The 25,647-nt window shown below is 47.9% G+C and overlaps 1 protein-coding gene across 1 annotated transcript in view; it reads left to right on the top strand.

Moving 5' to 3' along the window:
* The window catches only part of CNGA3 (cyclic nucleotide gated channel subunit alpha 3), an 86,242-nt gene that overhangs the window by 49,556 nt on the left and 11,039 nt on the right, over positions 1-25,647 (top strand). The window contains exons 2-5 of the mRNA XM_001101944.5: positions 8,399-8,536; positions 16,462-16,575; positions 18,938-19,117; positions 22,146-22,199. Of these exons, the coding sequence (XP_001101944.3) occupies positions 8,436-8,536; positions 16,462-16,575; positions 18,938-19,117; positions 22,146-22,199 (449 nt within the window). The 5' untranslated portion in view covers positions 8,399-8,435. The remainder of the gene's footprint in view (positions 1-8,398; positions 8,537-16,461; positions 16,576-18,937; positions 19,118-22,145; positions 22,200-25,647) is intronic.

Consider the following 25,647-nt stretch of genomic DNA (forward strand, 5'->3'; position numbering starts at 1 on the left):
GGGATTACAGGTGCCTGCCACAATGCCCAGCTAATTTTTTATATTTTTAGTAGAGATGGGATTTCATCATATTGGTCAGGCTGGTCTCGAACTCCTGACCTCAGATGATCTGCCTGCCTTGGCCTCCCAAAATGCTGGGGTTACAAATGTGAACCACCATGCCCAGCCTGCCCACTTTTTAATGGGGTTGTTTTTTTCTTGTAAATTCGTTTAAGTTCCCTATAGATGCTGGATGTTAGACCTTGGTCAGATGGATAGATTGCAAAAATTTTCTCCCATTCTGTAGGTTGTCTGTTCACTTTGATGATAGTTTCTTTTGCTGTGCAGAAGCAACTTAAATTAATTAGATCCCATTTGTCAATTTTTGCTTCTGTTGCAATTGCTTTTGACATTTTCATCATGAAGTTTTTGCCCATGCCTGTCTTGAATGGTATTGCCTAGATTTTCTTCTAGGGTTTTTAAGGTTTTGGGTTCTACATTTAAGTCTCTAATCCATCTTGAGTTAATTTTTGTAAAAGGTGTAAGGAAGGGGTCCAGTTTCAATTTTCTGCATATGGCTAGCCAGTTCTCCCAGTACCATTTATTAAATAGGGAATCCTTTCCCCATTACTTGCTTTGGTCAGATTTGTTAAAGATCAGATGGTTGTAGATGTGTGGTCTTATTTCTGAGTTCTCTATTCTGTTCCATTGGTCTATATATCTATTTTTGTATTGGTGTCATGCTGTTTTGGTTACTGTAGTCTTGTAGCATAGTTTGAAGCTGGGTACCATGATGCCTCCAGCTTTGTTCTTTTTGCTTAGGATTGTCTTGGCTATACACGCTCTTTTTTGTTTCCATATGAATTTTAAAGTAGTTTTTTCTAATTCTGTGAAGAATGTCAATGGTAGTTTAATGGGAATAGCATTGAATCTATAAATTACTTTGGGAAGTATGGCCATTTTCATGATAACGATTTTTTTCCATCCATGAGCATGGAATGTTTTTCCATTTGTTTGTGTCCTCTCTGATTTCTTTGAGCAGTGGTTCGTAGTTCTCCTTGAAGACGTCCTTCACTTGCCTTGTTAGCTATATTCCTAAGTATCTGACTCTCTTTGTAGCAATTTTGAGCAGGAATTCATTTATTATTTAGCTCTTTGCTTGTCTATTGTTGGTGTATAGGAATGCTTGTGATTTTTGTATCCCGACACTTTGCTAAAGTTGCTTATCAGCTTACGAAGCTTTTGGACTGAGATGATGGGGTTTTCTAGATATAGGATCTAGAAAGCATCCTTATCTTGTGCTGGTAAGGGGAATGCTTCCAGTTTTTGCCCATTCAGGATGATATTGGATGTGGGTTTGTCATAAATGACTTTTATTATTTTTAGGTATGTTCCATCAATACTTAGTTTATTGAGAGTTTTTAATAGGAAGGGATGTTGAATTTTGTTGAAGGCCTTTTCTGCATCTATTGAGATAATCATGTGGTTTTTGTCTTTAGTTCTGTTTATGTGATTAATTATATTTATTTATTTGCATATGTTGAACCAGGCTTGCATCCCAGGAATGAAGTTGACGTAACTGCGATGAACAAGCTGTTTGAGATGCTGCTGGATTCAGTTTGCCAGTATTTTATTGAGGATTTTTGCATCGATATTTATCAGGGATATTGACCTAAATTTTTCTTGTTGTTGTATCTCTGCCAGGTTTTGGTATCAGGATGATGCTGGCCTCATAAAACGAGTTAGGGAGGAGTCCTTCCTTTTAAATTGCTTGGAATAGTTTCAGAAGAAATGGTACCAGCTCCTCTTTGTATCTGCATAGAATTCAGCTGTAAATCCATCTGGTCCTGGGCTTTCTTTGGTTGGTAGGCTATTTATTACCACCTCAATTACAGAACCTGTTATTAGTCTATTCAGGGATTCAATTTCTTTCAGGTTCAGTCTTGGGAGGGTATATGTGTCCAGGAATTTATCTATTTCTTCTAGATTTTCTAGTTGATTTGCATAGAGGTGTTTATAGTAGTCTCTGATGGTTGTTTGTATTTCTGTAGGGTTAGTGGTGATATCCCCTTTATCATTTTTTATTGTGTCTATTTGATTCTTCTCTCTTTTCTTCTTTATTAGTCTAGCTAGTGATCTATCTATCTACTTCATTAATTTTTTCAAAAAACCAGCTTCTGGATTCACTGATTTTTTTGAAGGTTTTTTTGTGTGTGTGTCTCTATCTCCTTCAATTCCACTCTGATCATGGTTATTTCTTGTCTTTTGCTAGCTTTGGGGTTTGTTTGCTCTTGGTTCTTTTAGTTGCGATGTTAGGGTGTCAAGTTGAGATCTTTCTAGCTTTTCGATGTGGGCATTTAATGATATAAATTTCCCTGTTAACACTGCTTTAGCTGGGTCCCAGCGATTCTGGTATGTTTTCTCTTTGTTCTCATTGGTTTCAAAGAACTTCTTGATTTCTGGCTTAATTTCATTATTTACCCAGGAGTTATTCAGGAGCAGGTTTTTCAATTTTCACGTAGTTCTGTGGTTTTGAGTTTCTTAATCTTGAGTTCTAATTTGATTACGCTGTGGTCTGAGAGACTGTTATTATTTCAGTCCTTTTGCATCTGCTGAGGAATGTTTTGCTTCCAATTATGTGATCGATTTTAGAGTAAGTGCCATGTGGCACTGATAAGAATGTACATTCTGTTGTTTTGGGGTGGAGAGTTCTGTAGATATCTATCAGGTCTTGATTCAGAGCTGAGTTCAAGTCCTGAATATTCTTGTTGATTTTCTGTCTCAGTGATCTGTCTAATATTGACAGTGGGGTGTTAAAGTCTCCCACTGTTATTGTGTGGGAGTCTACGTCTCTTTATAGGTATCTAAGAACTTGTTTTATGAATCTAGGTGCTCCTGTATTGAATGCATATATATTTGAAATAGTTAGCTCTTCATGTTGAATTGATACTTTTACCATTATGTAATGCCCTTCTTTGTCTTTTTTATCTTTGTTGCTTTAAAGTTTGTTTTGTCAGGCTGGTTGTGGTGACTCATGCCTGTAATCCCAGCACTTTGGAAGGGCAAGGTGGTTGTGTTATCCCAGCTACTAGGGAGACTGAGGCAGGAGAATCACTTGAACCCAGGAGGTAGAGGTTGCAGTGACCCGAGATCACACCACTGCATTCCAGCCTGGGCAAGAGAGCAAGACTCCATCCCAAAAATAAATAAATAAATAAAGTCTGTTTTGTCGGGTACTAGGATTACAACCTGTGCTTTTTTCTCCTTTCCATTTGCTTTGGAAATTTTCCTCCACCCCTTTATTTTGAGCCCATTTGTGTCTTTGCACCTGAGGTGGTTTCTTGAATGCAGCACACTGATGGGTCTTGACCCTTTATCAAGCTTGCCATTCTGTGTCTTTTAATGGGGACATTTAGCCCATTTACATTTAAGGTTAATATAGTTATGTATGAATTTGATCCTGTCATCATGATGTCAGCTGGTTATTTTGCAGGCTTACTGAGGTAGTTGCTTCCTAATGTCGTTGGTCTTTGTATTTCAGTGTATTTTTGTAGTGGCTAATAGTTTTTCCTTTCCATAGTTAGTGTTTTCTTCAGGAGCTCCTGCAAGGCCTGGTGCTGATGAATCCCCTCAGCATTTACTTGTCTGAAAAGCATTTTATTTCTCCTTTGCTTATGAAGTTTAGTTTGGCCAGATAGGAAATTCTGGGTTGCAAATTCTTTTCTTTAAGAGTATTGAATATTGGCCCCCAATCTCTTCTGGCTTGTAGGGTTTCTGCTGAGAGGTCCACTGTTAGTCTGATGGGCTTTCCTTTGTAGGTGACCTGACCTTTCTCTCTGGCTGCCCTTAACATTTTTTTTTTTTAGACAGAGTCCTGCTCTGTCACCTAGGCTGGAGTGCAGTGGTGCAATCTCAGTTCACTGCAATCTCCACCTCCCGGGTTCAAGCGACTTTCCTGCCTCAGCCTACTGAGATCTGGTGGCTCACTCCTATAATCCCAACACTTTGGGAGGCTAAGGCAGGCAGATCACTTGAAGTTAGGAGTTCGAGACCAGCCCGGCCAACATGGTGAAACCCTGTCTCTACTAAAAATGCAAAAATTAGCTGGGCGTGGTGGCGCATGCCTGTAATCCCTGCCCTTAACATTTTTTCCTTCATTTTGACCTTGGAGAATCTGATGATTATATATCTTGGGGTTGATCTTCTCACGGAGTTCCTTATTGGAGTTCTCTAGATTTCCTGAATTTGAATGTTGGCCTATCTTGTTAGGTTGGGGAGGTTCTCCTGGATGATATCCTGAAGGGTGTTTTCTGACTTGGTTCCATTATACCCATCTCTTTCAGGTACCCCAATCAGTCATAGATTCAGTCTTTTTACATAATCCTATAGTTCTCAGAGGTTTTGTTTATTCTTTTTCCCTTTTATTTCCTCTAATCTTGTCTGCCCGTCTTATTTCAGCAAGATAGTCTTCAAGCTCTGAAATTCTTTCCTCTGCTTGGTCTATTTGGCTATTGATACTTGTGAAGTTCTTGTGTCATGTTTTTCAGCAGCATCAGGTCATTTATGTTCCTCCCTCAACTGGTTATTCTGGTTAACAACTCCTGTAATGTTTTATCATGGTTCTTAGCTTCTTTGCATCAGGTTAAAACATGCTCCTTTAGCTCAGCGAAGTTTGTTATTACCCACTTTCTGAAGCCTACTTCTGTCAGTTCATCCATCTCAGCCTCAGCCCGGTTCTGTGCCCTTGCTGTAGACATGTTGTGATCATTTGGAGGAGAAGAGGCACTCTGGTTTTTTGAGTTTTCAGCATTTTTTGGCTGATCCTTTCTCATCTTCATGGGTTTATCTTGTTTTGGTCTTTGAGGCTGCTGACATTTGGATGGGATTTTTGTGGGAACTTTTTAGTTGATGCTGTTGCTGTTGTTGCTTTGTTTATTTTTCTTTTAACAGTTAGGCCCTCTTCTGTAGGGTTGCTGCAGTTTCCTGGGGGTCCAATCCAGACCCTATTCACCTGGGTCCCTCCTGCCCCTGGAGGTGTTACCAGTGGAGGCTGCAGAACAGCAAAGACGGCTGCCTGCTCCTTCATCTGGGAGCTCCCTCTCAAAGGGGCACTGACCTGATGCCAGCAAGAATGTGACCATATAAGGTTTCTGCTGAGCCCTGTTGAGGGGTCTTACCCAGTTAGGAAGCACAGGATCAGGGACCCACTTAACAAAGCACTCTGGCTGACTCTTAGCAGAGGGCGTGCCCTGCACTTGTGGGGGATCCCACTCATCCAGACAGCCCTGATTCCTCAGAGCCAGCGAGAGGAGAGACTAAGTCCACTGTTCTGTGGATACCGCAGCTGCCCTTCCTCCCCAGGGGCTCCAACCCAGGGACATCCAGCCCCTGGCTGGAGTTGCTGAAATTCCAGTGGGGAGGCCCTGCCTGGTGAGGTGGGATGGGTCTTGGTTTAGCCTAAAGAGGCAGTCTGGCCACAGTCTGCCACAGCCACTGTGGTGTGCTATGGGGAATTCCTCGTGGGTCCAAACTGCCCAGTCTCCACGACACCAGCAGGGGAAAATGGCAGACTGGAGCTCCGGTGATGGTGGCCACCCCTCCCCGCAGGGGCTCAGTAATCTTAGGCTGTCTCCAGTGTAGCAGCCACCAGGAATCTGCACAGCTCTGTGCTTGGGACCCAAGGCCCTGGTGGTGTGGGGCTCACAAGGGAATTGCCTGATCCGCGGATAGCACAGATCCATGGAGAAAGCGAGGTTTCCCGGTTAGGGCAGCACAATCACTCACCGCCTCTTTTGGCCGAGAGTCAGAGGTCTGCTTGGCCCATGCCCCTCCCGGGTGGGCAGGTGCTCTACCCTGCTTTTCCTCACTCTCCGTGGGCCTGCCTAGTCAGTCCCACTGAGAGAACCTGGACATCTCAGTTGCTGGTGCAGGATTCACTCACCATTTTCATTCTCCTTGGTGAGAACCTCTGACCTTGGCTGTTTCTGGTCGGCCACCTTGGTCCATCCCCAGATTTATTGCTTTTAATGGAAGAATACAATTTCATATGTTGGTCCTAAAGTTTTGCAGGCACCTCAAACTGGAATCATTCTCTTTCTCTAACCTGCTTCTCTCCTATTTCCCTGCCTCAGTGGGCAGGCAGCACCCCCCATCAAACCAGCTGTTTGGACACCGTGTTCAGCACCTCTTCCTCCCCACCCCTTATACCTAAATTGCCATGTCCTGGCAATTCTACCCACTTGCTCTCACCACCACAAAGCTAGTTCAGGCAGCTGTTCTTGCTCCCCTAAGAAACTGTGACAACTTTTTAGCTGCTCACCTCACAGCCACTCATGTTCCCTGAATACATCCTCCCTGGTCTAGCCAGAGTGGCCTGTACACATCTGACCACATTCCTAGTGGGCTTGGTAGGGTAAGGCCCAAGCTCCTGGGCACAACCTGCAAAGCCTGTTGTAGCATCTGCCCCACCACACTGTCAGATCCTTGAGAACCGGCTTCATTCTATTTCTCTTTATAACTCCTGTGATCAGCCAGAAACTCACTCCTTGTTATGTAAATGAATAAAGTGTTTAAAAATCAAAACAACGTTTGATCTATCGGGAAAACTAGAAAATTTAAACTCATAGACTTAAACTTTCAAACATCAGAGACAAGTCAGGACCCTGCTGAGCCCATGGCTGCCCTTTTGTAACTGGCAGAGGGTTGGCCAGATGTGCATGGCCAGGCCCGTGGCTCCTGTCTCCGACCTTCCTTTGGATATGGAATTAATTGAGTCCCGGAGTGAGTCCCTGGGCTATTTCTAGAAATTGCCATCCTTCTCTGGAGTGGTCTCTACTGACATCTGACACATTTAAACCACGTGGCTGCTCAAGAGAACCTGTGCTAATCTGTTTTAGAGAAACCATCCTCAGAAATGCATCTTCCAGAAAGACTTGTCCAGAAATCACGGACCTGGCCAATCACACCAGCCCTGCTCCCACGTAGGCTTTCTTTTCAGTCCAGAGGCACCTTCCAATGTTTGCCAAAGAGAAAATGTTCACGGCCTGATTTCTGGCACAGGTGTAACTGCCCAAGGAGTTCACCTTCCCCACTGCCTAGACAGAGCCAACTTACCAAGACAGGGGAATTGCAATAGAGAAAAAGTATTTGACACAGAGCTGTCTGTGCAGGAGACCAGAGTTTTATTATTACTCAAATCAGCCTCCCCCAAAACTCAAGGATCAGGGTTTTTAAGGATAATTTGGTGGGTAGGGGGGGCCAGTGAATCGGAAGTGCTGATTGGCTGGCTCAGGGATGAAATCATAGGGAGTTGACGCTGTTCTGTTCTGCTGGGTCAGTTACTGGGTGGGGGCCACAGAACTGGTTGGTAGGTCAAGGTGTGGCCACCCGTTGTTAGAAACGTGAAAACCCGAAAAGACATCTCAAAAGGCCGATCTTAGGTTCACAATAGAGATGTTGCCTTTAACAGTAACTGGGGAAGTTGCGAATCTTACGACCTCTAGAATAATGGCTGATAATATTTAGAATTCCAGCCCCTCTCATTCTAACTTGGTGGCTGGTGGGCTTTCATGTGTTTTACAAAAACAGTTTAGCTTTGGGAAAGGGATTTAATTTAAATTATAAATTAAATTCCTTCCCAAGGCTAGTTCGGCCTACGCCCAGGAACGAATAAGGACAGTTTAGAGGTTAGAAGCAAGACGGAATTGGTTAGGTCTGATGTCTTTCACTGCCATAATTTCCTTAGTTACAATTTTTCAAGGCGATTTCACAAGGATTGTACCACATTGACAGGTGGGATCTATCTTTCATTGGACAAGCTGCTTAACACCTCTGAGGCTCAGTTTATTCATCATTAAATGGGAATAAAAATAATAAGTACCTCACAAAGTTATTGTGAGGATTAATGAGATGAAGTGATATTGGATTTAGCATTATATTATAAAGGTTTTCTGAACGTCACGTATGGTCCTTTCTTTACGTGTTGTCTTAAAGCAAGATTTGAGGGAGCAGTGGAAACACCTGCCAAATTCTAAGATAAAAATAAGGAAACAAGAAAAGAAGGGTCAAGAGGGACATTGCATTATCTCAGAGAATCATAAGGGCTTTACCTTCCTTATATCACATTCCCACTTGGCCATTCATTTATTTATTCATTCGCTCGTTCAGCACTTAACTCTGAGCAGCTCGTCAGCATGGTAACAGAAACAAATAAGTAAAAGACTTTGTGCCTCAGGCTAGAAAGAAGAGCCCGAAGATGTCCAACTAAAACTCACTGCTGCAGGATCTACAAGAGACAGCGGAGGGCGTGCCTGCCAGGGCTTGCAGGGGGGCCGCGTGCGGTAGCCCTTGTCCGTGATGAGCTGGGTTTGCAGTTACTTTCCCGTCCTGGTGACGTATCTGCTTTGTGTTCACATTTCAGCAATCATCTGGGGGGCTAAATGTGACAAACCAAGAAGATGGCCAAGATCAACACCCAATACTCCCACTCCTCCAGGACCCACCTCAGGGTAAAGCCCTCAGACCGAGATCTCGATCGTGCTGAAAATGGCCTCAGTAGGTAAGATGCGCTTTTCGTTTTATGCCTGGCTCTGGTCGATTCCATAGTGGATCTAGACTATGGGGGAAGAACGCCTTCACGTTGGCCAACCACAGATCGGAGGGCAGGGGAGGTGTTCACAGCACTGCCAATTTCATTTTTCATCTCACTTAATCCTCACAACCCCCAGAAACTAGTCTGTATTATTGTTTTAGAGATGTGGAAAAGCAGGTTTAGTCACTTAATTGCTATAAGAAAATGAAGATTCAAATGCAGCAGACTAAATTTTACTGTAAGAACTTCCTCAAACTGACACACTCTCCCATGTATTCATCAAAAATGTGTTGGACTCTTGCTGTGCACCAGCCACTGAACTGGGTTTGCAGCCTGAGCTGGGCACCAAGGATGTAGCATGAATCCAGTGCCCTGCCCTCGCTTCCAGGGGAGCGTCTGGAGGCAGGCCATGCCCAGGGCCTGTATAGGGAGTGGGTAGTGCCTTGTCAGCCAAGCCATCAGCCCCACCAATGACATCCTGACACAGGTAGGAAATGGAAATCTGGGGCCTTGAGCTCTACTTCGAGCCCTGTTCCTAACTTCCTAGCAGACCTGGAAAAATGCACTTAACCTCTCCATGCCTCAATTTCTTCACCTGCAGAATGGAACAGCATTTTTTCCAAGCTCCTGGTATAACAGTGAGGACATCAGAAGGGACCTATTTAGTGTGCATGGACCTAAACCCTTATGTTTCTTTGTTTTTAGTTTTCTCGTTTTTGTTTTTTGAGACAGAGTCCCACCCTGTCACCCAGACTGCAGTGCAGTAGTGCAATCTCAGCTCACTGGGTTCAAGTGATTCTCCTGCCTCAGCCTCCCTAGTAGCTGAGATGACAGGCACCTGCCACCACACCCTGCTAATTTTTGTATTTTTAGTAGAAATGGGGTTTTGCCATGCTGGCCAGGCTGGTCTCGAACTCCTGACCTCAGGTGATCCATCTGCCCCAGCCTCACAAAGTGCTGGGATTACAGGTGTGAGCCACTGCACCCGGCCATGTTTCTTAAATTCTCAATGAGATGACTGAGTTGAACCATGAGTAACTTTCTTTCCAATATTTCTGTTACTTTCACCCTACATATATAGAATTGAAAATTATGCAGCTTAAATACACAGTCTGACGGCCCCAAAATGCAGTAACATCCCTCAGTCCCCACCTCCCAGCACTGGGCCCTCATGCCTCATTTCTTCCATTCATTTGTGTTCATCACTTCCTCTCCCAAATGCACATCTGGTTTTTTCTCTATCTATGTTCCTGATCCCAGCTCTGCAGCAAACTCTGCTAATAAGTGATGGTCAATAATTTTCAAAGAGATTGAGTCCCCATTACGCAAACCCACACAGCCCTTGAACCCCACCTTCTGAGATTTCGGCAAAGGAAGGAAGATCCCAGGGCATCCCAACAGATACTTATCTCCTCCAACCATTTAACTCTGTGCTGGGGTCCTAGGAAGTGTGATATAGCTTCAGAAGCATCAGAAAATTCCATCCTACTCAAATACCTTTATCCTAACTAGCCCTTTGTCAATGTCTGTGTCCTACCACTGGAGACTTAGTCCTCTAAATTAAGGCATTGCTCCTTATTTCAAAGAACAAAGAACGCTATTAGGACTGTATTCACTCTTGAAACATTTGTATGTTTTAATAGTTTATTTCCCATGTGTGAGCTAATAGAGCCCCTTGAAGAGGGCTTCAAAGAGAGTATCAAAAGAGGGCATCAGGGAGAAGGAGCCCAAGGATGGGGCACAGGATCCTGGGCCCAAGACCTTGGGCGAAGGACCAGAGGCTGTCAGGATCAGGAAGATTTTGAAGCAGAATGGAACTTTTCCTCTTTGCACCCCACTTGCCTGGAGTGGGGCATGACCCAAGCATCTCATGGAGCTTCCAGCTTCCCTAAGGCAGAGAAGGCAGTAATGGGATCTCAGTCCGGCTCCTTCCAGTGAGATATTCACTGGAGTAGGCACCCAGGAGAAGGCAGGCCTGGTCTGTAGGCTGCTGCGGCTCCTGCCCACAATGTCTGCTTGACTTGACAGCACTGCGGTCCTGCTGACTCACCCTGGCTCTGCTTTGGCCAGTGACCTCCACGCCCAGCTTGACCTGTGGCCTGTTCAAGAGGGCTTTCAAGGCCTCTTAGAAGACGATCATTTGCTAAATGAATTGCTAGCTTGTTAAGCCACGCTAATACCAGTCACCGGCCTCTGGCTTCTAGCAGACTCCCTACAGGCTGACTCTGGAATGCACGTCGACAAGGGTCACAGCATGCTCTAGGGATCAGCCACATGGTCAGCGGCTCTGAACTGATGCCCTTCGACAATGCTATTTGTCGTCTGCATGGGTGAGAAAAGGTCTTCCCTTCTTCCTTTGCACTTTCTGTGACCAGAATGATGGTTTAACAGCACAGGTTTTGGGTCAGACTGCCCAGGTTTGAACACTGGCTCTGCAACTGACCTGCTACAAAAAGTTGCTCAATGGCTCCAAGCCTCAGTTTTCTCATCTGTAATATGAATCGGTACTAGTGTTGCCTCCTAGGGCTGTGGGGAGGTTACAGCAGACATGAGTGCAGAGGTCCCCGCACGTCCCCTGCTGTGTGGTTGAGTGCCCATTGACTCTCACTCCCGGTCTTGGAAATGATTACTTCTTCCTGTGGGCCTTCTCTGGTCTCTTCTCCTTGACCTCAGATAGCCCCATTTCCTGCCCGTGTCCAAGCCCTGCTGTCTCAGCCTGACCGCCAGCTGAGGCTTACTGAGCTCCACTCAGGCCTCAGCCCTACCCTTCGCATGGTAAATTGACAGATTAACACAGTATCCCATGGAAACACCACCGAGATTTCAAAATGAGAGACAAAAAGAGCGCTTCCTTTATGAGAGAGCTATGCTTTATCTTACAGAGGCAAGAGTGGCTTTAACCAGCCACAAATTTTCAGAATGTTCCTTGGAGTCACAAAGGAATGACAATGTGTGCTCAGGATGGGGTACAGTGGCCTCAGGGATGGAGGCTGGGCCCAGCCCCTCCCCGGCTTCCCAGCCCAGCCCCGCACCTGTCTATCCACCTGATTTGAACAAAGGACTCTGACACCTACCACGGAAAAAGTTTTAAGTTTCAAATCACTATTTTGGAACCAAGAGAAACGGTGTTTGGACAAGCCACACCTCTTTGTCTTGAAATTCCAGTCCTTTTGGAAAACTTTTGAGATAAATGATTGAGAACTGGGGTACATGAATGTTAATCACTCTTTGTCCTCAGTGATATCAAGAAGGCTGCACTGGGAAGCTGCGTGTGGCTGTGGCCCCTTGCTGACTGCCCCCAAGAGGAAGGCACAGCCAAGTCTCTGTCCCTTGAGACTTCCCTGCCCCAAAGTCTTTTCACCAAATTGGAGGCCCAGTTTTTAAGTTACTGGAATTATTTTTATAGTGGAACGTCATAAGGAAGAATGAAAACACTTCATTTGAATGAAAACATTTTACACCCTGGAAACACCAAAACTAAGTTTGAGTTTTTCTTTTCTACTTAGCTCTTCTTAGTTGGCTCAATTATTTAAGAGCTGTCTGGCAGATCTGTGAGGATAAGGCAATAGAAGCAGGCTATTCTCTGCTACGAAGAACTGCAGCTAGGACTGAGGGCACCTTAAATCCTGGATGCATCTCCTGGTGTAGCCGTTTTGAATGAGCTTTGGGGCGCAGGGGTCTGTGTCTGACAGAAGAGTGGTCTTCTCGTGTTACTCCCTGAGCGGAGCCCAAAGCAATTACCACCGAAGAAAACAATTTTCATCCCGCTTCTCCAGGACCGAAGACTTAAAACTGCATTGGCTTCAGTCCCCCACCACATGTGGCCAGCAGCAGAGGGTTACAATCATTCAAGTTCCTCAGGGCTTGAGAAGGGGGAAACTCAAGTGTCATATTCCCCATCCTTGTGCTGAAAGGCCACCTCTGTTTACTCTCACGTCCCCAAACCCATCTTGCTGGAAAACATCAGATGCTTCACCAAGTGCAAAGTTAATTTCCAGTTCCAGTTCTCGTGGGAGCCCCTGTCCTCGCCCAGTGACAAGAAACCTTCACCTTACCAACATTAATTCCTCTGTGCAAATAAACGTAGAACTTGAGCATTACAAGGTGAAAATTATGTTGTCTTTCAAAGCAGCTCTCTCCATTCTACTAGTTGTTCTTGTTCTTGACAACTACCAACGTCAGGGGGGCCTCTTCCTTGGAAAGTATCGTCCCCACGTGGGATCTCAGAATAGCCACCCACACGTGGGAGGGAAGCTCCAGGGTTGTCCTGGCCTGGTCTGTTCATTTTACAGAGACTGAGGTCCTGTCAAGCCACTGCCCCAGGCCCTTCCACCAGCCACAGGCAGGACAGAGCCTGGCCCCAAGACTCTCATTTCCCAGGGAGACTCTAGTTACCACTCTTGCATTAGTTGCCAAAGTATCTCCCTTTTTTTGGTACCTGTGTGTCCTTGGGGACTCCAAATGTCATTTCAGACATCAGTTCCTCTCCTCTCTTCCCACCTCCCCTCCATCTGCCTGGTAAAATCAGTTTCTGGGAGAAGTAATTAATGAGGTTTACTATGTAAACACCCCCAGGCATTTAACATAGGTAGAGCTCTGGAGCTAAAAGAAAGACATTGATCTAACAGAATTTCAGGCATTGAGAAGGAAGTGGGGCGGCCGGGCGCAGTGGCTCAAGCCTGTAATCCCAGCACTTTGGGAGGCCGAGACGGGCGGATTACGAGGTCAGGAGATCGAGACCATCCTGGCTAACATGGTGAAACCCCATCTCTACTAAAAAATACAAAAAAACAAAAAACTAGCCAGGTGAGGTGGCGGGCACCTGTAGTCCCAGCTACTCGGGAGGTTGAGGCAGGAGAATGGCATAAACCCGGGAGGCGGAGCTTGCAATGAGCTGAGATCTGGTCACTGCACTCCAGCCTGGGCGACAGAGTAAGACTCCGTCTCAATGTCTCAAAAAAAAAAAAAAAAAAAAAAAAGGAAGTGGGGCAAGGCATAGGGAAGAAATGGGCACCCCCATCAGGCCCCTGGAGCTTGCATCATGTAAGGCTCTCCCTGTTCTTCACGGACAGTTGTGCCTTTCTGGTCACTGAAATCCACATGAAATTGCCAACTTTCGCTTTATTTGCTTTGTGAAGATCAGGAAACTTAAGCCCAGAGAGAGTCAGTGACCAGTCAGCAGAACACTCAGCCTGCAGGTGCTGGAGCAGAGACTCCAACCAGGACCTGACACCTTTCCACTCTGCCTCCTCCCCCTGAGTGGGCATCATAGATCCCGTCCACATGCAGCAGCTCTCACTGCTGCTGGTTGCAGGTCTGCTTTGCAATCCTGGGTGGGTTTTGCCCTCCTCACCCACCCACCAGCTCTGATGTCATCCAATTCCTTTGCCGCAAATGCAAATAAATCTGGTCTCAGGATGTGCCCTCATGCAATTAGCAGGAACCAGACTACGCTAAAACGCTGGGCCGACTGCTTGGTGCCTAGAGCTCCCTGAGGAGCTGCTGGTGGCAGCAGAACACCTCCATCCTTGGGATTGCCTCCAGATCTTCCAGGCACACAGGCTGTGACAGGGCCCCCGCCCAGCTGTCTGCTGCCACACCACCACCCCCATGCCATCTGCTCGAATCCAAGGACCTCTGCCACCTCCTCCTGCAACCAACCTAGGTGCATTGGAACATGCATCCTACCTTTATAGTATACAGAATATGAAGAGGGAAAGGGAATCGTAGCTTCTGGACTGCAGCAGGGCCTCTGACAGGGTCTTTCACGTGCACGCAAATGAGACGAGAGCGGGTTTCTTATGCGTATAAGGGGAGAATTCAATCAGATGGTTTGAAAATAAAGAGCCATGCCTATGGTGCAGCTGTATGGATTAGAGCAATGTCTCTAGTGGCACGCCACGGGGCGCAGTCCTCAGCCATCCTTTTAATTTCATTTTCATCTGTGCCATATATGAAAATATAGGGCAGCTTCATGGCATGGATGACAGCAGGTTTTGAAATGGGATGGAATAACATTGGAATCTCGGCTGTACCACCTGGCTGTGGGACCTCAGTGAAGTTGCCTAACATTTCTGAATTTCCATTTCCTCTCTCACAGGGTTGTTGTGTGGATGCAATGATAAAATGTACGTGGCTGGCATACAGTAAAGAGCCACTCAATGGCATGTAGTTTGTGTATTGTGTTTGTGAGTAGAATGGTGTTGGAAGGAAAGGTGAGTGTGTTCTCTGCATACCAAGGCTTCCAACACATCGAGAGACTCGGATCAATGGGAAGGTCCAGTACTTAATTCCAAAAAAATCAGTTGCACATGCACAAGCCGGGGTCCTCTGGCTGGCAGCAGCCCGTGTTACAGGACTGCTTTGGGTTTTCGCTGATGGTAGCTGGTGACCATCAAAAACCACCCAAAACACACAAAGCAACAAAGGGCTTCCCAGAGTGGGTTCCAGTCACAGCAGGGTGGCCTCAGTCTCCCTGCCCAGTCAAGCAAGACCCCAGGAACTTGTTCATGGGAGAAGGACCATGACAAGGAAGGGACTTGACCACAAGGAGGAATGGCTGGGTGAGCTGGGGGTTCTGGCCTGCAAACCCACAAGTCGCACAGGTTCTGGTCATTGAAGGTAGAAGATCAAGCTACCCGACTCCCTGTGGTTCCAGCAGAGACCATAGCCTCAATGTGGGGAGGCCGAGGGAGGGAAGAATCTGTGGGCAGGTGGGGCAGTCAAGAGACGGCCCAGACAGACCGGGGCACAGGAGTGAACTCCCTGCTGCTGGAGAAGGCAGGGAGGAATCTGTAGGAGAAGCAGCAGCCCGGCCACCGGGATTCAAGGACTCTGACTTCTAATCAATCACCAGGGAGAGACTGAAGCTTTTCCCTGGTGTTAATTCTTGCCTCCTTGTTAAGAAGGCTAATGAGGTTGGAACAGGTCACGTGATAGAATTAATTTGTCTTGCCTGGGCTCCTCAAGATTCATAGACTGAAGTGCAAATCCCTAGAGGCTAATGCCTGGCTGCCTTTTAATCAGGCTGATCAAACTTCAGCCCAAGGGGGTTTAAAAGAAAGGCAAATATTCCCAGACACATTCCTAGTTTTTTTCCAGGCAATTCAACCAGACTCCGCTGGTGTGACTGGTGCTTGTATGGAGTTTCGGGCACCTGTCCTTTCCGGGATCACACTTTCCACAATGGATTGCACAAGGGGGTCACCACACCTTACCTCTGCCTTGCAGGAGAGAGAGCCTAGTGTTTGGCAAAAGGGACTAGGGGAAGTGGAGTCCCATTTGAAAGCACTGTACAAATTATTTGAACTGCGTGTAGAGGGCTAGGCCAGTTCTGCGCAATATTCCAGGGCCTTCGTGTTAACCAGTGGGTTCCCAGGAAGGCTGCCAGACAAGCCCACAAACAACTGCCTAGGCAGTGTGGCTGCAGCACACGCAGTAGGAAGGGAGGCTCAGGAAGACCCCTAAGGAGCGGGTATTCAATCTGGCCTCAGAAGATGAAATTCAGTAGGCGAGAAGCGTTGGAACCAAAATCCTCGTTCTGGAGTCATTTTATGGAAGCAGCTGCTTTGGCTTGAAATGGCAAAGCCCCGGGACCTCTCCCCACCCAGTGCTTTGATGAGGGCCAGGCCATCATGTACTGCCACCTCCCCATCCCTTCACCTAGCCCTGGACAGTAGCTGCCTTCTTTGCTGTAAAGGAAAGGCCACGTTTATACCAAAAGCCAGAATCCATCTGCAGGAGGCAAAGGGAAGTGGGGAGCCCCTGGGATGAGGATCTCTGAGGGCGGCTTTCTCTGTTAAGCAGAACATCTGACCGTCTCACTCCTGGCTGTGTCCAGGAGGCGGATGGGCTTGAAATCAGTCCCACTTGCTGCATATCTGATTTCCTAGAGCCCACTCGCCAGGCGAGGAGACATCGTCAGCGCTGCAGCCGGGGATCACCGTGGAGACCGGAGGACTGGCTGAGTCCGGGCAGGGCTCCTTCACCGGCCAGGAGCTTGCCAGGTAACCGACCGGCTTCAGTCCCTACCTTGGCCTGGGGGACGCTGTGGCAGAAAGAAGGTAGTGACCTCTTCAGAAGAAGGGCTAGATGGGGGTGGAGCTGAAGATCTGGAAAAGAAAGGGTCAGGAGCAGAGCAGCCTGAAAACTCTCAGTGAGTCATTTCCTCTTGGGTCAGCTGTTCTGAGTTCAGAAAAGTCTAAGGAAAACTGCCTTTATCTGAAATTGCTTAATGAAAACTGACATTGAGGTGCTTGCTCAGGTTTGGAAGATTTCAGAGCAAAAGCCAACCGGAGAAGGTGGTAAGAGCAGCCAGCCGTGGGAGAGCTTGGATTCGGTGGACGCGGTGGTGTGCTGAGGGTGATGGCGATGAGGTCTGAAATAGCGCTGGCAGGGTCTCCCGAGTGCTCGTCTGGACCCCAGGGCAGGTGTCCCTGCAAAAGCATTTGTTTGCAAGATTAGTAAGACTCCAAGCTCTGCCTCCCTCTGATAACATCCGTACTCCAGCTTCAACAGCTGCCCCATCCTGAGGAAGTCATTTAGCCTTTTCAAGTCTCCTCTAAAAATGCATCTACCAGTGCCTACCCCACAGGTGGCTTGAAAGCTGCTTCAGAGCCAAGCACTGACTCACGGCAGGTGCCCGGCAAACACCAGGCTCATTATTTCCCTCCACCACGTGGTTTTTTCCAATGCCAGAGTTCTACATAGTCATATGTTCTACACTTTTTACTTCAGATTATCGCAAAAGAAATTCACATTATCTATTTATTCTTCATGCTTTTCATTATGAAGGCTACTGCTCCACCGTTGTTTATTAACTAGTCCATTGTAGCTGGGCATGTAAGTGATGTTCAGTGTTCGCATTTTACTAATAAACAGCTGTCTTAAGGTTCTTTGTTCATAAAGGGAAAAAGAGAACACCTGTAAGTCAGCTCTGCAGGGCTGACACAGGGTGTGTTGTAAGCTAGCAACGCAAGCTATCTCAGGGAAACAGAGCCCGTGGGGCTCGCAGAAGGGGACCTGAGGAGGTAGCCACCTTCCCCCTCCCATTTTCTCATGGAGTTTCATGGTCTTTGTGCTTCTTTCTGCATGTCCCCTCCGTTCTGGCTCTTTCTGTTCCCATATCAGCCGGCACAAGGCTGAAAACAGCCTTTCTCATGTGACCATGAGTTGAAACACCCAACCCCGTCTTCAAGTGGCTCTCAGTTCAGAGGCCTGAGTGGCTCTCTGTGCATCCGTTGTCTGTCCTAGTCCCATTGTCTGAGGCTGGAGGAGGGAGTATGACCTTTGTTCCACCCTCTCGGCAGAGGAAGGGTGTGGGTGCAGGAATTATCTGCAGCAGAGAGGCTGGGCTGGGCAGATACCTCCAAATACGTCTGCGGCAGCAGCTGTAAGCATCTGCCTACTGGGATATTTTCTTAGTCAGTGTATTCCCTTAGGCTAAGGTCATAAGTGTGTGATTAGGGTCAAGGTATGTGACAATTCGTGGCTTAGTTCCAGGTTGTTCAGTACTGACTCTGGCTGGGGACACCCCGTCCAGGGGAGGGCACTGCAGATGCCAAATCAGGGATTTGGCAAATCAGGGAAACCAGAAGCTGAGAAACAGAATGGAGTCTCCGGGCCTGTCACCCGCTGTTCCCCTCTGGCAGAGACACCAGCAGCAGCAGGCAGGGTGGAGGGAAGGCACCTCTCAGGCCCGTGCGACTCAGATGAGCTCTGGGGGCCGGTACTACGGTCGCAGGTGTTATTACTGCAAGCTCCAGGCAGGGCCGGCTCCGGGAGGGGGCCCAGGGCAAGTTGCAGAGGAACCTCCCAGGCCTGGGGAGAAAACTCTAGTTTGTACAAGAACACACCAATAAGATAAAAGCTTGGAAAAGACTCCAGGCTGTGCCTGGATGCCTGTTCCTTTAAGCCTTGCTCTATCAGATCTCAGGAACTTCTAAATAAATAAATAAATAACCTTGCTCTCGATGTTGTCCTTGTTTGAAACCCGCATTGCTTTACTCTTCCTGTGCTTGGCAGTCATTACAAAGAGCTCTCCACTGGGCAAAAGGAGTGAGCTAATTGCCCGTTTGAAGGATCATGCCTTAGGCAGAGTCCAAGTGCTACAAGGACAAATGGTAATAGAGTGTCCCTTTCTGGGGAAGCCTGCCCCTGACTGCAGGCTGGAGGGAGAAGGGGATACACGCTCCCCATGGGACGGAGATGAAAACGAAGACCACAGGGCCCCCAGCACCCACGCCCTGCCGGCCATCACTGCTTCTGCCCCACCCCTCGAGGCAGAGAGAGAGAGAGGGAAGGACTGGGGGTTGGAGGTGTGGGGGGCTTTTCCTCTCCGTCTGGCTCAGTGCCTGTGTCGCCTTCCAGGCTCTCGCGCCTCATCTTCTGGCTGCGCAGGTGGGCTGTCAGGCACGTGCACCACCACGACCAGGGACTGGACCCTTTTCCTGATCGTTCCCGTGGAGCTGAGCTTAAGGAGGTGTCCAGCCAAGAAAGCAATACCCAGGCAAACGTGGGCAGCCAGGAGCCAGCAGACAGAGGGAGAAGGTAAGGAGGGGAAAAGAAGACAGGGCCTCCTGTGCCTGCTGGGGCCAGGCAGGAAGCCTCTGCTTTGCTCCATCCTGTTTGGATGCAGCACAAGTGGCCTGGAACGTCATCCCTGTGAACTGTTCCTTGAAGAAAGTGTTTGCTCTTAGGGGAGCATTACATGCTCTAACAGCCTCTGCGGAGTCCAGGAGGCCTTGCAGGAGGAGAAAACCCTTGAACCAGAGCCCCCAGCCTCATTTGACCACTCACCTCATCCTACACAGAACCCCCATTAGGGTCCCCTGGAAATCGTGTTCTCAGAAACTCATCAGGGGATGCTGGCCTTACCCATCTCTCTTCACCAAAGGACTCGCATCCTAGACTCACTATGACCCATCTTGCTCAAAAGTGGGGTCTTTTATAGCAGGAGCTTTGGGGGGTGTCTAAATGGTATCCACAATTTTATGTGTAGGCACGCATGCATTTTTCTGGGACGAGAGTCTACAGGTTGGTCAGAATTTTCAAGGGGAGCCATCTGTGTCCCAGATCAGGTTGAGAAATACCAGGTGGGGAAGGGACAATGGTGGGAGCAGAGTGAGGTGGGGAGAGTGTTTGCTTTCTGGAGGGAAAATCTGCATAACTGGGGCCTCTGCGCACCGTCGTGCATCGCCCCCACCCTAACTGGGAGATAAACCTGACTGGCACCCCCTTACACAGACACAGGGCTGCTGCCTCCCCTCCTGACTTGTTCGTGAGAAGTCTCCCCAGCAGGTGGTCTGCAGAGAGACCCCTGGGTCAGCACAGGTTGAATCAATTGTCACTGAACAGTAGAGCGTTTCTTTAGGACACTGGTCTGTCTGGAATGGAGGAGAGGTAAGACGTGGAGGGGAAGTTGACTTCCCCTCAGCCTCCCAAACAGGTGGATTCTCACCCAGAACCTATTTTCTAGGGGGTGGGAAAAGGGGATCAAATAAGCATGATGATTGCAGAATAGTCCCTATATAATTTGCTAGAGAAAAAGCTACCTGTTTGTATGTCAGTGAGGAGAAGATGGGTTCAGGTTTGGAGCTTCTCAAATGGGCATATGAGGGTCTCTGGGGTGTGAAGGTGATGAAGTCTCAGGGGGAAACCCAATGGATCTTTCCAGAACATCCATTTTCATTCCACATTTGTGTGGGGAGTGGCAGGGGGTATTTGTATGTCATAGATGATGCAGGGGACAGCAAAGAGCAAGGGCATTTTTAAGATGGAATGTGAGAGTTCAAGGCCACGTCTCACCAGTGACTGCTTTAGGAGACCCAGGGAAAGGTGTGAGAATCCCTGGCTGAGACGGGAAGGGCAGTTTTCACATGAGCTTGGACTGCAAACCCTTGGGTTTCCTGGGCTGTGGAAAGGAGGCTGGGGAAGGCCTGGGCACTGGCCCAGACAAGTGCAGGGAGGTCCCAGGTTCCCAGGACTGGGCATCCAGTACCTTTGGGGGACACCATAGACAGAAAGACAAGGAGACAGACAGATAAGAAAGAGGACAAAGTGGAGAAAGAGGAAGAGGGAGGAGGGACACAAAGGTTTCTCAGCAAGCCAGCCAGACCGGTCTAATTCCTTTTGGACAAGCAAAGACTTCCTTATTTAAATTGACTAAATTACCTTCCTACATCCTTAGAGATGAATGTTAGACTCTGTCCGTTTCCGGATGGGACCAGACGAATGGAGCGTTGAGCTAGGACCACACCCAGGGCAGGCCCCGCCCACCTCACAGACACTTGTTGGATCACTCGCGGGCAGGGTCAGCATAGGCAGACGGACGCGATGGAGCGGATAGTGTCCGTCAGCCAGCAAGGCTTCCTAGGGGTGAGGATTTTGAATTTTTCTGGAGGCAAAGTCTCCACGGCAAAGCCAAGTATATACAGAGGCAGGTCCTAGTTCTCCTGTGTGGGCTCGGCTTTGTGGGGTTACGGGCACAGAGGCGTGGTGAACACAGCCACTGCACCCCCACAGAGCTGAACCTTCCCTCCTCCACAATCCCACGGCCGTTCCAGTTCCTGGGAGATTTTCAGATGAGCAGAACCAATCCAGAAATAAGCGGTTACGGCCACATCTTAGACGGGGAGAGGGAGATTTGGGCAGGAGGAGCTAAGGTCATCAAAATGGCATTTATTTGGCTGGACATCCAGCATCATGGAAGAGGTGTCCTGGGCGTCAGCGGGGGTGTCACCTGCCTCAAGCTCCAGTTCTCAAGGTCTCCTATGAGGGGTCTGCAGTGCCCTGCGAGACCGCCTGGCGTTTTTAACCCAGCCATGTTGAAAGTGGGTTCTGGCGGTCAGAGATAATACCTTTTGCTATAGAACATCGTGAAGTACTGCAAAATTCAACTTTAAATAAATATCCAGTTTGTGCAAAACCAGCCCTTACCTTCAACCAGATTCTCACATAGACCAGGGGTGTCAGGCCCTGGAGTTGTAAGATTTGGGGAGGTAGGAGAGGACAGGAGGAGGATAAGCTGGAAACAGCGACGATCCTGCCTATGCTCAGTTACTCGTCCTGCTAATTGGAAGAGGCCTTTGCAGCTGAGGGAGCAAGTCGCTGTGGCTGCTGCTGCAGGCTGCGTCCATCCCGGGGCAGAAGGTGGAAGACCTCCTCCACCCAAGAGGCAGGGAAGCGCTGAGGGCAGAGGCCACGTGGGGTCCATTTCTGTGCCCCTCTCAGTGCCCGGCACGTGGCCCCATCCAGGGTAGAAAGGAAGGAAACTGAGTGGAATTTGAGGCAGGGAAGCTGGAAGGAGTCAAATGGCTGAATCTTCATTTCTTCAGAAGCCTCAGTTTAGCCATGTTCACCCTCCCTTTCCCCAAGTCTTTTATCTGAGCTAACCAATCACAAAGCATTTTGGCCTTGACAATACCACCCCGTATTCTTCAAGCTGTGAGTGCAAAGGCTGGAAGCAGTGGGATGGGGTGGGGGTTGGGGGGGGGGGCCATGGTAATCCCCTGGGGAAATGGCCCCGAGGACTGGAAACCGAGTTCAGACCCTTGATATTCTCTCTACTTCCCCGCAGTGCCTGGCCCCTGGCCAAACGCAACACTAACACCAGCAACAACACGGAGGAGGAGTAAGTACCCACACGCCCTGCAGAGCCCTTCCCAAGCCTGGTGCCCTCCACCCCATAGAAGCCCCAGCTTGGCCTCTCTCCTTGGTGCTCCAGCTCCCCACTCCCAGAACACCAGTAGAATATTTTAGAATCCCGTTCCTTTCGTTGGAACTCCATCCCTGAGGACAGAAGTGGGGGAGGGATGAGATCTGTGTGACTTCTTGGGGAAGTCGTCTGATCTCTTTGGCTCTCATTTTTCTCATCTATAAAGCAAAGGAATTGGATCAGATAAATGCTTTAAGCTGTAGCATCTATACCCCGATATATCTGAGGGTGCAGAACCGGAGCTCCTTGACAGAGCAGTGGAGATTCTCCTTAATGATGAAAAGGCATTTTCTTATTCTACAGCCTCAGGCTCTTGAGTGCCAGTGAAATGTCCTTGTTTGTTGTTGTTGTTGTTTTGTTTTGTTTTTTGTTTTTTGTTTTTGAGATGGAGTCTCGCTCTGTCGCCCAGGCTGGAGTGCAGTGGCGCGATCTCAGCTCACTGCAAGCTCCGCCTCCCGGGTTCACGCCATTCTCCTGCCTCAGTCTCCCGAGTAGCTGGGACTACGGGCGCCTGGCCACCGTGCCCGGCTAGTTGTTTTGTATTTTTAGTAGAGACGGGGTTTCACCGTGTTAGCCAGGATGGTTTCGATTTCCTGACCTCGTGATCTGCCCGCCTCAGCCTCCCAAAGTACTGGGATTACAGGCGTGAGCCACCATGCCTGGCCTGAAATGCTCTTGTTTTAAGGTCAATTTGGGCCAATTTTGGTGGGGTAATCAGAGCAGTGGAAAAAGGCAATTTAAATATGTCCAGAGAATAGCCTCTTGAAAGGGTGACCTGCTGTAATTCCTTTTTCCGTCACCAGATACTAAGGTGGCAGATTAGGGACAGAGTGGCACTATTGGGGAGGGGGAGTCTCACTTGGAGATTAGGGAAAAAATATCAGTGTCAGTGAGAAATGCTGATTTCGTGACTTCCAACTGACAGAGAAATGTGTCAAGGGTTTTTCTTGCTATTTCTCTCTTTGTTCCTCAGATAGAACTTTTTTCTATTTTCTCCATGAAGGAAGCATGTCTTTTGTTTGCATAAATCTGGACATCAAATCCAGAGACCAAATACCATCCATAAAGAAAAATGAGACGATTTTCTCTACAAAGCAATAGCTATAGTGATCTGTGTTAGACTTAAAGCCAAACCTGACACTAAACACCCTTGCAGCCCAGTCTTTCAGGCAGGGAGAGGCTACAGATACTGAAACCATGGACAGAGGTCCTGGGGGTTTCTCGACATCTTTGTCCTTGGGCTGGGGTGTGGGCAAGGATGTGGGTGGATAGCATGGGCTGCACCCAGCTCTTCAATCTTTCAATAAATGGGCTCACTTCACGGGTCCACTTCGAAGCCAAGGACCAAGGGACAAAACTGGAAACTGTCCCAAAATGAGGACAACTGGCACACATGAAAATTATTTATGAACATCTTCCCTGACTCTTCCACTCCGTTTTTGTCATTTTCATATGGTCTCTTTAGTCCTGAATAATTTTCCCTCCCCCATCAAACTGTTCCCAGCCAAAACCAGCAGCATTTTGCAGCTCTGTGTAGGGTTCTTTTGGGGCAGTGCTGGGTGGATTTGGGGATGTAGCCAATGGTGCTGGGTCTTTCCTAGGCCCTCGGCAGTTTGGTAGCCAGAGGACAGGTGAAGGCCCGTAATCAAGGGCCACAAATCTTGCACAAGGCAAGCTGAGTCCGGTCTGGTTAAACTGCAGGGCAAAGCTCACCCAATAAGCTTGAGGGCAGCGCCGTCTGCTGGTGACTTGACGTTAAGACTCCAGTGGCTGAAAAGAGACCGGGGTTCACATCACCCTGGAGGACAGAGGGGTAACTTTCCTTGCTCTTTTCATTTAATGATTTTAATCACCTTTTATTCTAATTCACTTTATTGAAATACTCTTGCTGAAAACTTGGAAAGCAAGAAAAGCACACAGGGGCATACACACACAAAAATCGCACTTCATGCTAACCGTGGAATTCCACTCTCAGAGATAGCCCCACTTAACATGTTGACAAATACACTTCCAACTTCTTCCTAAGCATATATATTGAATAAAGAGATCGATACAATATGTTTTATATATACATATAGTTGTTAAGAGCATCTGTTTCCCAACTCAGTTGCCTCAGAGCTTTGTGACCTTGGACGGGTGTATTAGTCCATTCTCACATTGCTATAAAGAAACGCCTGAGACTCGGTAATTTATTAGAAAAGTGGTTTAATTGGCTTGAGGTACTGCACGCTGTGCAGGAAGCAGAGCAGCTTCTGCTTCTGGGGAGGCCTCAGGAAGCTTTCAATCATGGCGAAGGCAAAGCGGGAGCAAGGAGTCCTACACAGCAGGAGCAGAAGGAAGGTGGGGTAGGTGCTTTAAACAACCAGATCTCAAGAGAACTTACTATCTCAAGCAAAGCACCAAGGGGTTGGTGCTAAACCCTGAGACATCCACCACCATGCCAGGAACACAGATTCAAACCATATAAGCCGGTTATCTAACTTCTCTGTGTGTCTGTTTCCTGGCTTATGAAATGAGGATTGTAATAGTGTCTTATTACAGGGTGGGAGTGAAGACTAAATGTGTTACTCTGTAAAGTGCTCAGAACAGTGCCTGGTACATAGTAAGTGCTCAATAAATATTGGCTTGTGTGGTAGGCAGAACAATCTCCCTCAAAAGATGTCTACCATCCTAATCCTTAGAACCTGTAAACAGGTTACCTTACATGGCAAAGGGGACTTTGTAAATGTGATTAAATTCAAGGTCCTTGAGATAGGTAACGATTTGACTCGGCTGTATCCCCACCCAAATCTCATCATGGGAATTGTAGCTCCTCTAATTCCCATGTGTAGTGGGACAGATCTGGTGGGAGGTAATTGAATCGTGGGGGCAGGTCTTCCCCATGCTGTGAATAAGTCTCACGAGATCTGATGGTTTTATAAAAGGGGGTTCCCCTGCACAGACTCTTTGCCTGCCACCACAAAAGATGTGACTTTGCTCCTCATCTGCCTTCCGCCATGATTGTGAGGCCTCCCGAGCCATGTGGAACTGTGAGTCCAAACCTCTTTCCTTTATAAATTACCCACTCTTGGGTATGTCTTTATTAGCAGCATGAGAATAGACTAACACAGGTAGGTTATCCTGGATTATCAGGGTGGGCCCAATGTAATCACATGAGTCCTTAAAAGCAGAAGAGTGGGTCGGAAAAAGTAAATGGAAGAAGAAGAGAGTCACAGTGTGAGGGAGACTCGACCCATCGCTGCTGGCTTTGAAGATGGAGGAAAGGGACCGGAGCTAAGGAAGCCACAGCCTCGAGAGGTGCAGCCAGCAGGGAAACAGGGACCTCAGCCCCACAATCGCAAGAAGCTGGATTCTGTTCAAGATC

The sequence above is a fragment of the Macaca mulatta genome, chromosome 13 (assembly GCF_049350105.2).
Source record: "Macaca mulatta isolate MMU2019108-1 chromosome 13, T2T-MMU8v2.0, whole genome shotgun sequence".
Taxonomy (NCBI): domain Eukaryota; kingdom Metazoa; phylum Chordata; class Mammalia; order Primates; family Cercopithecidae; genus Macaca; species Macaca mulatta.